The sequence below is a fragment of the Haliotis rufescens genome, unplaced genomic scaffold (assembly GCF_023055435.1).
Source record: "Haliotis rufescens isolate VD_foot unplaced genomic scaffold, xgHalRufe1.0.p SCAF_31, whole genome shotgun sequence".
Taxonomy (NCBI): domain Eukaryota; kingdom Metazoa; phylum Mollusca; class Gastropoda; order Lepetellida; family Haliotidae; genus Haliotis; species Haliotis rufescens.
Genome location: NW_025964013.1, coordinates 5995573 through 6013059, shown reverse-complemented (window position 1 = coordinate 6013059; position 17487 = coordinate 5995573). Strand labels below are relative to the sequence as shown.

General features: G+C 41.1%; 2 protein-coding genes across 15 annotated transcripts in view; one reads left to right on the top strand and one right to left on the bottom strand.

Annotated features, from left to right (window-relative positions):
* The window catches only part of LOC124114742 (TBC1 domain family member 5-like), a 73120-nt gene extending 69881 nt beyond the window's left edge, over nucleotides 1-3239 (bottom strand). For all 13 annotated transcript variants that reach the window (XM_048380561.1, XM_048380565.1, XM_048380560.1 and 10 more), the window contains exon 1: nucleotides 3126-3239. The gene's annotated coding sequence lies outside the window, so the exon portion shown is untranslated. The remainder of the gene's footprint in view (nucleotides 1-3125) is intronic.
* Nucleotides 3240-5396: 2157 nt separating this feature from the next.
* LOC124114741 overlaps nucleotides 5397-17487 on the top strand; it is a 29530-nt gene continuing 17439 nt past the window's right edge. For both annotated transcript variants that reach the window (XM_046475454.2, XM_046475453.2), the window contains exons 1-9: nucleotides 5397-5547; nucleotides 6565-7122; nucleotides 9262-9328; nucleotides 11003-11107; nucleotides 12184-12250; nucleotides 12902-12987; nucleotides 14404-14475; nucleotides 16349-16435; nucleotides 17405-17474. In XM_046475454.2, coding sequence (XP_046331410.2) covers nucleotides 6578-7122; nucleotides 9262-9328; nucleotides 11003-11107; nucleotides 12184-12250; nucleotides 12902-12987; nucleotides 14404-14475; nucleotides 16349-16435; nucleotides 17405-17474 — 1099 coding nt within the window. In that variant the 5' untranslated portion in view covers nucleotides 5397-5547; nucleotides 6565-6577. The remainder of the gene's footprint in view (nucleotides 5548-6564; nucleotides 7123-9261; nucleotides 9329-11002; nucleotides 11108-12183; nucleotides 12251-12901; nucleotides 12988-14403; nucleotides 14476-16348; nucleotides 16436-17404; nucleotides 17475-17487) is intronic.

Genomic DNA, 17487 nt, shown 5'->3' with positions numbered 1-17487 from the left:
AAAACATTGATTAAAGGATTAACCAATAACAGCGGTAGAAACTAACAGTTTCAGTCCACTAGTCCTTATAATGATAGCATATAGCAAAACCTTTAAAACTGTCAAAATTCTACTAGTCCTTAGGATACCTTTACTATTGGGCAGTTTGCCAAGGACTATAGGACTATTGCCAATTTCTAACCCTGAATAATATGTTGATTGATTAATCACTGTTATCTTGCACAGTGGATATGTCAAAATTTAGCGTTTATATATGTAGGTTTACTAAAGCAGACAGAATTCGACCATATCTGGTCATGGAGTGCCTATGTAAGACAATATACTTTGTTCAAAGGACTAGCCCGTAATATGTTGATTGATAGGTCATTGTTATGTAACTCACTGGATATTTTTTAAAGAACCGTCAACATTATAAACATAGTTGTCACGTGTGCTCTCTCAGCTGACCAATGAGACATAACACCTATGTGAAGTATCTGAAACAAACTTATGTGATCAGTTGGGAAACGAACACAGGTTATATCCTAGAAAGTTGAATATATATGTTAAAATATTGATTGTTACAAAGACACGTAACATTGAACCAGTTTCTATGAACAGCTTCAAATGTATGGGATATTGTTCCTTTATCATATCATTGGTAGGTTTCTCGGCAGGATAAAGCCAACAGATAAAAACGATATCCGTTGGGGTCATATGCGGAAAGAGATGCAAATATCAAAGGTCAAGTAGGGACTCCTTTCACTGTTTATAAACAAACATGGCGTCGCCCTCGTCATTCGGCGATCGAGTCAGAATTAACCATCAGGAATCTGGATAAACTACAGAGATAATTGCTTTCATTATCAAAAGAACAGTCTAATATACTGAAAATCAGTGTCTAACTGTGACGTAGCTAAGGCATTTTATAAGTTTTGCAACTTTGGAGATATAAATTTCGACACAATTTTGCGAGGGCATGAGGCCTAGCCAAGCGGGATCAGTAGCCATATCTGTGCTTGTAGACCTCTGCGGCTTGAACCTTTCTCCACAAATTAAAATAGTTGGATTTGGCCGAATTATGTTTGAATTGTTACCTTGTTTCGTTTTGTCGCTGTGTGTTCATCTGACTACACTTCTTAACGTTATGACAGGACAGACCGACTGTCAACAACGTCTGACCGTGGCCGTGATGTCTCATAGACTAGGGTTAGAGTAGCTTCCATTTGACAAAGTGCAGTTACTCTAGCAGACAGACCGATGGATTGCCGCGAAAGGTAATTAAAAACAATTGTTGTTTTGCGTATATGTTGCTTCGCCACTGTATAAGAAAGAGATTTCAGTTGGAACTATATTGGCTACTGTCACTGTCCGACTGACTCATCACTTACCCTGTGACGTAATAAATATTAATGCGCGCATTCCAGGAAAACTCGCAATGTTTCAGTAATGTTTTTGACATGTTTGAGAGAGGGAAAGCGATTTTGAAGCACAGAATTAAAGAATGATATTATATGATAAAGAAGTTATCACGCTTGTGTGTTTGGGAATGGTAAATATCCTGTATTAGGAATAAACACTATGTATTTAGCTCACCAAGGCTCGCTAAATACAATGTTTATTCCTAATGCAGGATATTTACAATCCCCAAACACATTCGCGTGATAACCTCTATTTATGTGAATATTGACAGATACATTCCTCAAACAAGTTAACTGCCTGATATTACACATATAACTTTTATGGTTGTCATTAAAATATCTGCATCTAGTTTTCATTTATTCACTGTTGCAAGAAAGCAGGAGGCATCAAATGTGACTGATCAACTTGTTCCAAATGTAACAAATATACGTAAATAGCAATCAGTTCCAAAGTGCTACGCTTATGGTTATTATTATTTTAAATATATATACATGTAGTAAAAGTTACAACTAAAATAACTCAATATTGGAATATATTATTTCTGATAACATAAGTACAAAAAGAATTCATCCAATCATTGCATCAAAATTCTTTAAAGTTATATTATTTATTTTTTTAACCAAATCATCGGTAGATTGGTAGGAAATGTGCACACAGCTGATTGCTATTTCCTGCTTAATTTAAGAGAAAATACACACAGTAATCTTATTTCTGCATGCCTAGCAGAACAGTAAATACAATTTAGATGGTTAATCATCATGTCTAATGATACCGTATCTCACATTTCATATTTTTATTGACCAAGTGTGTTATCACCTGTTTGTTTACCTGAATTCTCTGAAGGGATACTAGGTGGGTTTTTACTGTGCATAGTATGTGGTTTTGACCGATAGCTTCCCCCTTTCAAGCTACGTCTGCATTAATCAACAACATAAACACATGTCAGTTTGGCTGCAGTTGTATACCTTTGTGGTGATATAGGGCTCATCATTCTTCAATCCTCCGACAGGAGTCGCATCGCGCAGTGCAGCGAGAAGAGCACCGAACACAAGTCAAACCAGTCAAAATTATAGTCCGTCATAAGCAGTTATTGAATCAGCGAAGAAAAAACCTGATCCATATTTCAATTCTTTCAACTTGGAGTGTTGTTTCCCTTTAACGATATAGCCTATTTGCCACCTGTTTATTAATACCTTACACCCCTTACAGAGACAAGTGCATGAGACCAGAGGCCACTGAATGAATTATCACAGAGTTTATCGATGGATGATCACTTGGCCACTGACAAACCACGCATCTGACATTTGACAATCTGTCATCAGAATGTCATATACTTCATCAACATGATGTGACGAGATAAGGTCCCTATATGTCCACGATACAGAGATCTGTTGGTCATCAACCTGGCGTATCGTGCACCCGCCGGCATCGTGACCGGTGTATGTTATGACATCAACGTAAAGCGTCATGAAAATAAAACATATAAACAAACACAACGTCCACTGGTGGAAGACTTTTTAGAATTACATAACTTTTAAATTAAAAACTGCCCTGTGTTGAGTCATATCGCGGTAATCAATCATTATGTGAAATATGCACAGGCAGTGTCGAGGCTCTCAGCACGTTTGCTAACGCCGGCTGTCAGTGGTAACTTTCAGATGCCTCTTTCTAAATTAGGATTTAAGGGTCATCTTTCACACTTTTATACAAAAGATGATATTTACCTTGAGATACTGTATAAGATCACTGGACGAGACCTGTGTCACAGAACATATCTTTGAATATGTTGATGATCCGGAAGATGCTGAGATGGCGTGTAGTCACATGAACAAATCACGTGACACTGTTCTGTTTATAAATATATTTATTACAAGTAGATATGTAGTAGACTTGTCACTTTTATTTTTTTTGTTAATATTTATTGTTGTTTGACAGCAAGAGTTTTCTCAATATTCATATTCACATAAGACCAATTTCCTCGAACATTTTTATGTCTACGATTATCACCAATTTTCGTTTAACTTGTTGATTTCTGATTTTACACTCAACACCAAAACATAAGCTGGGCGCCGTCTCTTATATCACAAATAGTGACGCCGCGCATAGAGAGCGGGGAACCTTCTTAGCGACTAAGCTCAACACAGAGAGGTTTTGCCGACGGTATAAGGCTAAACGGCATTGCGTCAAAATTATCTGGAGAAAACGTCAAAATATAAGTTAGTAGCAATTTTCAACATAGACAACATTCGTACGCTTGATTGTCCCAGGGGAATGTTTGTTTTGTTGGTTGTTTACGCTGCACTCAGCAATATTCCAGCTAAATTACGACGGTCTGTAAATATTCGAGTCTGCACCAGACGATCCAGTGATTAATATCATGAGTATCGATCAAAGCAATAATTGGATATATGCGTACGATGACATGCATCAATTTAACCAAGTCTGATCACTCTACAAAATAAATAATCTAAACATTTTGAATATCCTAAATAGTTTTTGTTTTTTCTTTCATTTTTCCACATTTAATCGAACAGCTACGGAAAATTACTTTTCTCTCATTTGAACATATGTCCGACATGCAATGATGTGTTTGAATTCCTGTACAGCAAAAGATGTCAACTAGGCACTTCAATCGACTTATGTGTATACAAAGTTTCATATTTACCGTCGGATCATAGGTTTTCGGACGTAATACGTCTTCGGACGGCCATGTTTATCGCGATTACTCGCACAGGGGGTATAGCATTCACAGACATTGTAAATACTCAGATGATGGCTAGTTTTTTAAGGGATAGTTGTCAGTCATAGAGTCAATGAGATGTGTTTCAGTTATTCGTGTGACTAGAGAGAAAACTACGAATGTTTCTTAAGTGTCCGAAAACCCATAACACATTTGAACAAATGACCTTCCGCAATAAACACAAGCATCACGCTTATTCGAGGATTGATATGGAGTCCCGTATGTTACCATGATAATGCAAGGTTACGATCGGTATCAACATGGCGCCAAAACGCCGATAGAGAAATGGAGAGAGAAACAAATCATGTATCACACTTCACATTATTTACATAATATATCCACACTGTAAAACTTGATGTCCAACCTACAAGGCTACTGTACAGTTTAAAGCAATAAATGTGAATATTATTTCTTTAAATGAAATCACAGATGATGATACCACCAGACATGTTGTATTGTAGAAATATTGCGTACCGCTTTTCGGGAAAGATAGCCAAATCCACTTTTACTTCAATAGTCACTGAAGCGTACGTACAATACCTTCAGAAATTATACCCACAAGTCCCACGGTCCTAATATTATCGCATGTAGACGCCTCATGCGGCTAGAGTGAGTGAGTAAAATGTTACGCCGCTTTTTGCAAGCGATTCTATTCCTGCAATATCACGGCGGGGAATACCAGAAATGGGCTTCACACATTGTACCCATATCGGGATTCGAACCCGGTTCTTCGGCGAGACGAGCAAACGCTTTAACCACTATGCTACCCGACCGCCCCTTCAGACGGCTAGAATAAAGATACAGTGCAATTTTCGACAGGTTGAGGTGCCCTTTTCGCTGATCTCGTGCCGTGTTTGCTTAGAGCCCCGTGAAGATTCCGGGGTAGAATAGGTCTTCAGCAACCCATGCTTGCCGTAAAAGGTGACTATGCTTGTCGTAAAAGGCGACTAACGGGATCGGGTGGTCAGACCTGCAGACTTGGTTGATGCATGTCATCGATCCCAATTGCGTGGATCGATGCTGATGATGTCAATCACTGGATTGTCTGGTCCAGACTCGATTATTTATAGACCGCCGTCATATAACTGGAATATTGCTGAGTGCGGCGTTAAACAACAAACAAACCAACCAGCTTAGAGCCGTTTTCATATGGTGCTGTTTTAGCTCTGATCCTAGCTGTCTGCGCACGTAAGCTGGTTTCCGGCTCTCTATGCGCGTTGTCCACTTGTAATAAGAATAGACGGGACCCAGCTTACGCGAATACGGTGTTTGTAGCATGTGCTGTCGTAGAGCATACTCTTCATCCCCGCTCGAACGCACTTGGTTTGTAAAAGACATTTCTCTTTCTCTGGTATATTGGCCAAGGGATCTAGTGGCAGCGTATTGACGGTGTAGAGATATAAACAGTGAGTGACCATATATATGATACTATGAAGCGATGATTTCATTACAGCCAGCGAATTGTTTGTCTTCAACAGCGATAATGTTGGTAAAATACATGTCACCCAGTGCCATTCTAGAAGTCCTGAGGGAAGCCCCCTAGAAGAGGATACAATTTAAACATTATGTGCCAAATGTCTAATGTTGTTGAGGCAAGCCTTAAGAAGTTAACATGGTTAACTGGAAAATAAACATTATGAGGCTATGTTTAAGTTAAGGGAGAAATAAGTTATTTTATTCAGGAGATTTAAGATTTACCAGTGTTTTAAGGGAAATAACACTAAAGTTTGAAAGAATTAAAATATGCAATCATGTGCATTTACATACCCTGTACGTAAAAATATCCATGAGATCATATTATATGCATAGATCTCTTCAAAAGACAACACTCTCATAATATATAATTTGACAGTATTGTGGTCACTGGTCATTGTCGCATTTGATCAGATACTAGTACCTGGATAAGTGCAGTATATAAATGTATAATATATTAATGATTAACAAACCATGTCAAATAATTTATGTTGTTATTGTTTCACTGAATATAACAAATACTACATCAACTGCTGACTTGTTATTGTATTCGTGAATTAGTATTCAATTCTTTACCCTATATTCGTGATACGAACCGTATTCGCCTCATAGTGTATTCGTTGCAACCCTAGTATTTAGATGTAATGATAAACACTGGTATGAGGACTTTTTTAGTGTATTTGGATGTAATACTAAACACTGGTATGTGGACTTTTATAGTGTATTTGGATGTAATAATACATATATTCTATAGCATGGATATAAAGTAAGAAACACTACCACAGACTATAGTAAAGAATGTCCATATAAATCTTCTGCAGCCTTGAGAATTGTCTGTAAAGTGTTATCATTGCCTTTGAATGGCCAAGGAAAGGATTTAACTGTAGCATGTTTAGTGGCCCAAGTTTTGTGTGAACCATGAACACTCATTCTGTCTCTTAATGCAACAGGAGGGGCACTGCTATGGCAGACTATGACGACCTTGAGGACAATCTGTACCGAAGGCTTTCACAAGGAAGAGTTGCACGACGGGACGATTACGAGGACAGAGTGTCTGGTTATGGGTTCGACGATGGCTCTGGGAGAGGTGGCAGAAGAAGTCTGGAGAGGCAGCCAAGGGACTGGAGAGACGATGACTTGGACGACAGGTCACCGAACCTGAGAGACAGGTCATGGGACGCCAGGTCAAGGGACACGAGGTCAAGGGACGATAGGGATTGGGATGAAGGATTAGGAGACAGGAGAGAACCTGATTATGATCGGAGGTCTGGGGATAGAGATCGGGATCAGAGGTACATGAGGAGGAGTGATAGAGATTTTGATGACGGTTTTGGTGACCCAATAGATCAGGATCTGATGTCAGATGATCCTAGAGATTGGGGTGAGATGCACCATGACGAGATGTCCGTTGATGACTTGGACTGGAATATTCATCCTGTGAGAGAGGGAAGAGGACACTCTTTCATCCCTGGGGAGGACGATCTGGACACACAAGGGCGACGTGACAGGTTTGTGATATGTTTCCCAAGCATTACTCCAAGATAATGCGTTTTTACGACAATGTAGGGCCCCTTTACCCCAAGTTTGTCACACGGTAGGGTTTCTGTGGTAGAGTAGGCCACAGTAAACTATATATGTCACACAGTAGGGTTTCTGTGGTAGAGTAGGATCCAGTAAACTATGTATGTCACACGGTAGGGTTTCTGTGGTAGAGTAGGATCCAGTAAACTATATATGTCACACAGTAGGGTTTCTGTGGTAGCGTAGGATCCAGTAAACTATGTATGTCACACAGTAGGGTTTCTGTGGTAGAGTAGGGGCTCAGTATCCCATGTGTGTCACACAGTAGGGTTTCTGTGGTAGAGTAGGGGCCTAGTACCCCATTTTTGTCACACGGTAGGGTTTCTGTGGTAGAGTAGGATCCAGTAAACTATGTATGTCACACGGTAGGGTTTCTGTGGTAGAGTAGGGGCTCAGTATCCCATGTGTGTCACACAGTAGGGTTTCTGTGGTAGAGTAGGGGCTCGATCAGTACCCCATGTGTGTCACACGGTAGGGTTTCTGTGGTAGAGTAGGGGCTCGATCAGTACCCCATGTGTGTCACACGGTAGGGTTTCTGTGGTAGAGTAGGGGCTCAGTACCCCATGTTTGTCACACGGTAGGGTTTCTGTGGTAGAGTAGGGGCTCGATCAGTATCCCATGTGTGTCACACAGTAGGGTTTCTGTGGTAGAGTAGGGGCTCGATCAGTACCCCATGTGTGTCACACGGTAGGGTTTCTGTGGTAGAGTAGGGGCTCAATCAGTATCCCATGTGTGTCACACAGTAGGGTTTCTGTGGTAGAGTAGGGGCTCAATCAGTATCCCATGTGTGTCACACAGTAGGGTTTCTGTGGTAGAGTAGGGGCTCGATCAGTATCCCATGTGTGTCACACAGTAGGGTTTCTGTGGTAGAGTAGGGGCTCGATCAGTACCCCATGTGTGTCACACAGTAGGGTTTCTGTGGTAGAGTAGGGGCTTGATTTGTACCCCATGTGGGTCACACAGTAGGGTTTCTGTGGTAGAGTAGGGGCTCGATCAGTACCCCATGTGTGTCACACGGTAGGGTTTCTGTGGTAGAGTAGGGGCTCGATCAGTACCCCATGTGTGTCACACAGTAGGGTTTCTGTGGTAGAGTAGGGGCCCAGTACCCCATGTGTGTCACACAGTAGGGTTTCTGTGGTAGAGTAGGGGCTCGATCAGTACCCCATGTGTGTCACACGGTAGGGTTTCTGTGGTAGAGTAGGGGCTCGATCAGTACCCCATGTGTGTCACACAGTAGGGTTTCTGTGGTAGAGTAGGGGCCCAGTACCCCATGTGTGTCACACAGTAGGGTTTCTGTGGTAGAGTAGGGGCTCGATCAGTACCCCATGTGTGTCACACGGTAGGGTTTCTGTGGTAGAATAGGGGCCCAGTACCCCATGTGTGTCACACGGTAGGGTTTCTGTGGTAGAGTAGGGGCCCAGTACCCCATGTGTGTCACACAGTAGGGTTTCTGTGGTAGAATAGGGGCCCAGTACCCCATGTGTGTCACACAGTAGGGTTTCTGTGGTAGAATAGGGGCCCAGTACCCCATGTGTGTCACACAGTAGGGTTTCTGTGGTAGAGTAGGGGCCCAGTACCCCATGTGTGTCCCCCTCAAGGGATTCAAGGATAAAGGAGGTCCCCAGTACATAAAGTAGAAATTCAGGGTTATTTGCAGGTTACCTGATGTATCAGGAATATTGCTTGTGAGCAGCATTTACCCTCCCTCTCTCTCTCGGCATTAAGGAGCTAAAACAAGGACTGGTCGACTCGGAGTCAGTATACTGTGTCTGAGTGGGGTATTCATGTTAAACTGCGGCATGGTATCTCAGTGAGCTAGCACTATAAATCGGCATCAGCCACACACACACACACACACACACAGCCACACACACACACACACACACACACACACACACACACACACACACACACACACACACACACACACACACACACACACACACACACACACACACACACACATGCATACACGTCGCTATATAAGTGCAATAATCTTGGATCGACGTTAAACTCTATTTCACCTCACTCATTCAATCACTCACTCACTCATGTTTTACCAACAGATCTATGCGAGCAGGTAGACATCAAGGACATCAGGACCAACCATGGGCGCCTGAAGAAGAGCCTGTAGTGAGTGTCTTGTCATTCTTTGTCTTCAGAAGCTCACCTGAATCCTTGAAAGTTGTCACCTGGTGATACATTGTCAACAGTGTCTCAGGCAGGGGTCCGGAAACCGTCACATGCGCCGGACATGTCCGATTGGGAATCTCAAATGTCCGTTTTTTAAAATATTGCTTACCGGACATTTTAAAAAGTATTGTCCGGACATTCCTCAAATTTTGACCGGACATGATCAACAGTTAGGACTGAGCAGTTTCTGTCTGCAGTTGCAACACAATGAAGATTAACTACACTGACAAGCTTTGTTTGTTTTGATTGCTGTAAATACATCGTACCTACATGATAGTCCAATCGGTCAATCACTGTAATAGGCAATAAACTGAGTTGACACTGATTAATGGAGGATTAATTACTGAGAACATCTTGTTAATTTGAGTGAAAGGTGTTTACAACTGTACATTAAATACCTTGCATCATCGATGTACCTCATTATCCTCACAATGCTACGATACGTAACCTCAGACAAGAAGCGAAAGCGTGACGACAGCCAGTCGACCGATGCAGATCAGTCGAGCGGATCTGCCAAACCCTCAAAGTCTGGACGATCATTTTGTAAGTCGTGGCTAACGACTTTCACTTGGTTGACATACAATGAGGATTTGCAGATTTTATTGTTTTCAGTAGCTAGTCGTATATTGAATCTTGATTGACCGCCATTTTGCTTTCTGTGACGATCGATATCCAATTTTTTTTATGGTCAATAATTAAGTACAGATGAAAAAAGTATTCAAATAACTATTGCTATCAACGATATTTTAGTATTTGTGATTAAAATATCTGTCTTGTTTTTAAAAAAAAATCTTTAGTTTGAAAAAACCTTTTCCCGTGAGGTCACGTGATAACCAAATATGGGATAATAGTCTCGATCCAAATGTTACAACGCGTACACTTGAGCAGACTCATGAATATAACTCATGAATATTAATTAGACCGTTCACTACGTTAACAGATCGGTTTTTTTAACAGAAACAAACGTATGTTTTCCATGTAAATCTAAAATGATATTATTTGTTATTAATTGTCCAGTGAATTAAACAATTTAAATTGAAACAATTCATAATTCATAATATTATGAATACGTAAACTTGTAATGTGTGCGAAAAGTCGTACTAAAATACGCTATTTGAAGGGGGCGTGGCCTAAATGCAAATGTCCGATTGGGATTTTAAATTTTCCGGACCCCTGGTCTCAGGTCATATAGATGATCCCAGAAATTTCTGAAATCTGAAATATCTTCAATCCTATTTTAAGGCCTAAGAACATTGTTATGATTCTGGTTGAATTTAGTATCAATATAGGGCTGGGAAGGAAGGCGTTAGTGTGAATGATTATCATGAAAGGAAATATGCTACTGGCAGCACTTTTGTTAGGAATATTTCTTTTCATCTTTCCATTATAAACAAAAATGATTCTCATAATACGTAAGTGTATAGAATGACATTTGATATCATCATGATCACTACAATAATGTGCAAGGCATTCACTGATCTCGGATACGGAGATATTTCACAATATGTATGTAATCAGTTTTGAGGTCTCCCCAGATATAGTAATTAGGAAGTATATTTGGTGCTGAAGTTCGAGTTAATATTTACAATGAAACTGTTGAAAATATATTTTCAGCTTCCATTTGGCAGTACGATGGAGGAATGGAACGAGTTGAAGTCGGACGTCCCCACCAAGACAATCATGCTCAGTGGTCTCCCAAGAATAACAAGAGAGTCAGATGTAAATAGCTTGCCCTTTTGACAAATGACAGCAATGCATTGGTTCGATTCCTCATAATGGGTATGACATGAACCTTTTTTTGGTGTCGCCCACTGTGAAATAACAGCGTGTTGCTAAAAGTTGGGTAAGGAGCAGTTGGGTAGCCAAGTGGTTAAAGTGTTTGTTTGTCACGCCGAACACCCAGGTTTGTTTCCCATCATGAGTACAATGTGTGAAACCCATTTCCAATGTCACCTGCCATGATATGGCTTGAATATCACAGCTAAAACCATATTCACTCACTCACTAAAAGTTGTGTAAAACCATATTCACTCACTCACTCACTGTTATCTGATATGTAGCCGAGGCGGCATGAACATGATGAAGCACTGTTTGTATTAAGTAGTCTTCAAGCTGGGCCTGGATGTCAAGGGGTTCTTTTCTTACTCTGGACATTAAACGTGTTAGAGTGTCCTTTCAAGATGCTCCAGACCCTATTTGGGGGCATGGGTAACCCAGTCGTCTCATGTGCCAAACGTTTAACTGTGCGGAGTTGCATCCCTTGGGCATGCCAGGAACCTATAACTGTGGGTTTGAATCCCAGTTTGTGCCAATTATGTTTCTAGGTTTTACCATGGTGGTAGACATCTGAGACCTGCATAACTTTGGGCATTTCTCCCACATTAAGTTGATATGTATGTAATGGAATACTGTTAAAAGTGGTGTTAAACCCAACTCACTCACACACTCCCATGAAGATCCGGGGTAGAATAGGTCTTCAGCAACCCATGCTTGTCGTCAGATGCGACTAACAGGATTGGGTGGTCAGGCTTGCTGACATGGTTGAAGCATGTCATTGTATCCCAATTGGATAGATCGATGCTCATGATATTAATACTGGATTGTCTGGTCCAGACTTGATTATTTACAGGCCGCCGTCATAAAGCTGGAATATTGCGTGTGGCGTTTAACAACAAACAAACACACAAATCATAGCCTAACCCATACCAGAAGTGATATAATTAAACTGTATGTGCTTACCATGATGAAACTACCAGAAAAGTGTGCTGCATTGTAATGGTCATGATGTGTTGCAGGTGTACCTTGTGCTCCAAGGCTTCCATCATGAAATCAAGGATCTGCAGATAGAGACAAGTCAAACAGGTATACCGCTGATGCATGCTGGGACTCACTCGTGTTGAGCTCTCCTTGTCATAAACCCAAGTTCAGTCATGGCTTCTTGTCTGTCGTCTGTCACAACATCCCCTATACTGAAATTTGTCACATATTTCTGATCAATTTGATTTAAAAGTATATAAAAAAATACACCAAAGTCCGCATTTTGATGGCCCAAGTGTTTCTGTTGACTCCGAATGTTGCCTGGTACATGACTCTGAACACTAAGTTAACTGTGTAAATGTTCTTGAGCTGAGAAATGATAATGGTTATTCTAGCTGATGTTTCACAGCGTTAAACAATGGTATGTCATTTCAGACTAAGAATAAAATCATTTCATACTATGAATAAACTTGTTTTTAACTGCATAACACTAACACACAAACACACTCACAACACCCCCCAGTCCACCCTCTCTCGCACACACACACACAGACACCCCCCACTGACCACAACACCCCCCCTCCCCGTACACACACACTAACACACACACACACACACACACACAGAGTTACTCGCACATACAGATACATACACACACCACACACACACTAACACACACACACACACACTAACATAGATACATAGCAAACACGCGGACACACTACAATTTTGTTTTCTGTACTTTATTTTTGTCAGGCAATCATGATGGGGTTGCCTTCATCGACTTCTTTGAAGTAAAGCAGGCAGTTCAATGGATGGGGAAAATCCAGACGGAAGGACAGGTGAGACTAGTGGGCGTGTGTGTATGTGGCTGTGTGTGTGTGTGTGTGTGTGTGTGTGTGTGTGTGTGTGTGTGTGTGTGTGTGTGTGTGTGTGTGTGTGTCTCTGTGTGTGTGTGGCTCTGTGTGTGTGTGTGTATGGCTGTGTATGTATGGCTGTGTATGTGTGTGTGGCTGTGTATGTGTGTGTGTGTGTGTGGCTGTGTGTGTGTGTGTGTGTGTGTGTGTGGCTGCTTGTAGAAGTCCGGACATGTGCTGGCTTCATAGTGCTAGTCTACTGAGATACCATAGCACAGTTTAACACCCCTCTCAGACACAGCATACTGAGTCCGAACTGACCAGTTTCCTTCCCCTCATGCGCAGCACCAGGCAGGGTAACACCAAGTACAGTATTTTAACATCTTTTGTATGACATGGATGGGGATCAAACCAACAACCATCCACTCTTTGAGCAGGTGCTCTATCCACTAGACTGTGGTTGTGATTTTTCAGCATAGAAATACTAAATGTGGAAATTTATGCATAGGAGAAAACAATGCCTCCAAGGTTTGGGTTGAAAATATAAAATGTTTTCTCTGACTTATTGACCACCAAAGGAACAATTATTAATATTTGTTTAATATTATGTATAAAGTGTGTTACGACAGTCTAAAGAAATGTCATAAAGTACATCTGGCCAGGAAATGTATGCAAAACACGGTACCTTCTAATGAACCACTTATTTTCAACCAGTTCTGTGATGTAATGGTTAGAGTGCCTGACTAGTGAGGGGTTCGAGGGGTTGGATTCCCGTCATCCATAATAGCAAAGTTTCAATTCTTGTCTTCAAATTTAGAACATTGGACATTTAAAACACTCAGTTCAAATTTCATCGGCTACTCATCTCATCAGGGTAAAAGTAAAATCTGATACCAGGTCATTCTAGGAAAAAGTAAAACCTCTTACTCGGGATGAGGTCTCTCTAGGAAAAAGTAAGACCTCTTACTCGGGATGAGGTCTCTCTAGGAAAAAGTAAAACCTCTTACTCGGGATGAGGTCTCTCTAGGAAAAAATAAAACCTCATTCTCGGGAGAGGTCTCTCTAGGAAAAAGTAAAACCTCTTACTCAGGATGAGGTCTCTCAAGGAAAAAGTAAGACCTCTTACTCGGGATGAGGTCTCTCTAGGAAAAAGTAAAACCTGTTACTCGGGATGAGGTCTCTCTAGGAAAAAGTAAAACCTGGAGGTTATGATGAAAAAACAAGTACCGCCCAAAACCGCTAATATCCCTTTTAGGTTTGTAAGTGACATTAGTGGAGGAAGTCCAGTGAGGTGGGTGAGGACGACACCAGCAAGTGGTGTGGGGAGAGGGTGTTTTGCAATGTGTGGTTACGTGGCACAGGTTGTGCTAGTTTGCTGATGTTGATGCATCTTCTTCACAGGGATCAGTCGAGATCTTGAAGTGCGAGGTGAAGGCTGTGTACAGCTCACTAGTCCTCCAGTCCACGAAAACTGTAAGTTGATATGTAGAATGCCAGGAAGCAGCATAATCAGAGATAAAAGTATTAAAAAAACATTGAATTTTCATCTTCCAAAAGTACTGCTCAGTTGCATCTTGAATAAACCATGCTGTACGCACATTGATAGTTGGTTGTCATGCAGTGATATTGGATGGGCACTGGTTTCTTTTAAGCATGTGTTTTGGGTAGCTTTTTCCGTCACCTTTAATCTTGCACTTTTCATTGTGTTAAATAGTCGTCGTCCATTTTTCAAATTTCATGAAAGTATCCAATCAGTGTAAAATATTGCTCTTACTGCGAAGTCCTAACTTGAAATGAATGACGTTCTAACAAAGAGCAAATTCTGCGAGGGCAAGAAGTCGGCTAAGGACCCCCATCTACTTTGGCAGGACTGTCCGCCTCAGTGTCTTCCCTCACTTGGATGAGACGCTTGTACCTCCATCAGACAGAGACTTCATCGCCTATCTTCAAGTGATTGCTGAGAGGAAGCAGCAACATGCTCGTCGGAAGATGCCTGACCACTGCTCCGCCTCCCCATCGTCTTGACCGGTAGTCCATCCAAGTCAACAGGATCGTCCAGCCTTCATCTTGGGCCTTCATCAGAATTGGACTATGACTTCTCACTGTCAGCGGCACCTCCAAGGAAGGGTGCAGACCCCCAGAGGGCATGTCACATGGAGGGATGACAGCTTGAATCTATCACCCTACCACCAGATATCTTCGTCCAGAAGGAACTAGAGAATATGGATAAAGACATCGAGAATCTGGAGAACCACACTAATTCCTTTATACCTCCTAGGCAGTTCAAGAAGCAACAAGTGCATGGCCAAGTCTTCGTTGAGAAGATTACATTCCTGGACAAAGATTTGATATGTCGGATTTGACGGATTCCACCAGGGTGTGAAGTTTCAGGATCTCCGACTCTCAGATCTTGTAGTTGGATAGGGAGTTATACTAGACGCTCCCTCAACTATCGGTATGGATGTGTGGCTGTCGGAGCACCAGACAGTGATGCAGCAGCTGCAGGCTGTGTTCAGAGATACCAACCGTGGTGGCACGTGGTCCTGTGCATAGCGCACGGGTCACAAATCAGGCAACAAAGTTAAGCAACGCCAATCAAGAATCATTCTCAGCTCCCTGGGCAGTATACACCCTAAGTATTTTTAAACTTATCCTGAATGACCCAAGCGCACTCCCGTGACTGACGTCTTCCTCCCCACTGTACCCTCAGCCCTGACAGAAGCACTTGAAGACTCTGAGATCATGGAGTTCATGTTGGACAAGAAGTGTTACTGAAGATGCTTGTTAGATCGTCATTCATGTCCAGTTAGAGCTCCGCAGTAAGAACAGTGTTAAATTTTTTATGCAGGATAAGTATACAAGAAAAACCACAATACAGTGGTTATGTCATGTTTGACACCCTACATACCTAGGTGATGCTTAACTAATCATGGTAATGATGCTGGATATATACTCACCACCAAAAGAAACGTGAACCATAGAAACATGTAGAGAAGTATGTTCATTAAGAAGTGATGTTTCAAATGTGTACCACTTAATGACAAAACTAACAATCAGTCATGTGCTACCACAGAGTGTCTTTATTCGTATCATGATATGCAGCACATGATGTCCAAACTTTACACGCGAATCGTGTTAGAGACAACTGATGCATCATGGATGATCACACAACATACCAGTATGTTTGTTTCTGCATCAAACCAACTTAATGTCTCTTGAATATGAGTAATTCTTCATATATTGACCAACATGTATGGTATTCGCGTTTCTTTTGTTGGTGAGTATATATCAATTAATGTGTGAGGAAGCTTTGAGGTAATTGTCCTAACACAACTGGCACTTTCAGGTGTTCACCTGGAGGAAATGGGCCTCCACGGTGCCCACAGACACCCTCGTGGTTTGGAACATCCCACCCAATATTGGATTCAAAGCTGTAAGTTACACTTGTGGACAGATCTCTTCTTTTAGCCACTTATAATCCCAACCACGAAGGAGAAGGGGGATATAGGAATGGGTGCTGTTTCGGAGCAGAACTAAAAAACCATGAGAGATATCATAACTTAACAAAATCTTTACAAGAAATATTTCCATGGCAGCGACTTTGACTTAGAGGGAAATGGCAGTAGTGCTCCTTTCTGGAGCAGATCTTGAAATCCATACAATATTTCTTCACCAAACTTGGCACCTAGATAGGTTTAGTGTTAAGCTGGTGCTTTCAAGTTTCCATAGCAAAGACTTTGATTGCAACCTGGGTACTTCATAAACATCTTATATCTCCAATATAACACCCTTGATGTATATCTCCAATATAACATCTTTGATGTATATCTCCAATCAACACCCTTTATATGTATCTCCAATATAACATCTTTGATGTATATCTCCAATCAACACCCTTTATATGTATCTCCAATATAACCTCCTTGAAATATGTCTCCAATATAACCCCCTTGAAATATGTCTCCAATATAATACCCTTGAAGTATGTTTCCAATATAACACTCTTGATATGTATCTGCAATATAACACCCTTGAAGTATATCACCAATATGATACCCTTGAAGTATATCACCAATATGATACCCTTGAAGTATATCACCAATATGATACCCTTGAAGTATATCTCCAATATGATACCCTTGAAGTTTACCTCCAATATGTTCCCTTTGAAGTGTATCTCCAATATGATACCCTTGAAGTATATCTCTCATATGATACCCTTGAAGTATATCTCCAATATGATACCCTTGAAGTATATCTCTCATATGATACCCTTGAAGTATATCTCCAATATGATACCCTTGAAGTATATCTCCAATATGATACCCTCCATAGAACTTGAACTAATCAGCATTGATGACAGGAAACTTTGTCAAATAATTATTATTATTTTTCTTTTCAGATTCGTGATGAGATTACACTGTTGGGAGTTCGACCAATTAAAGTAATGGTAATGAAGTGTAATGATACTGGTAGGTTGCGGCT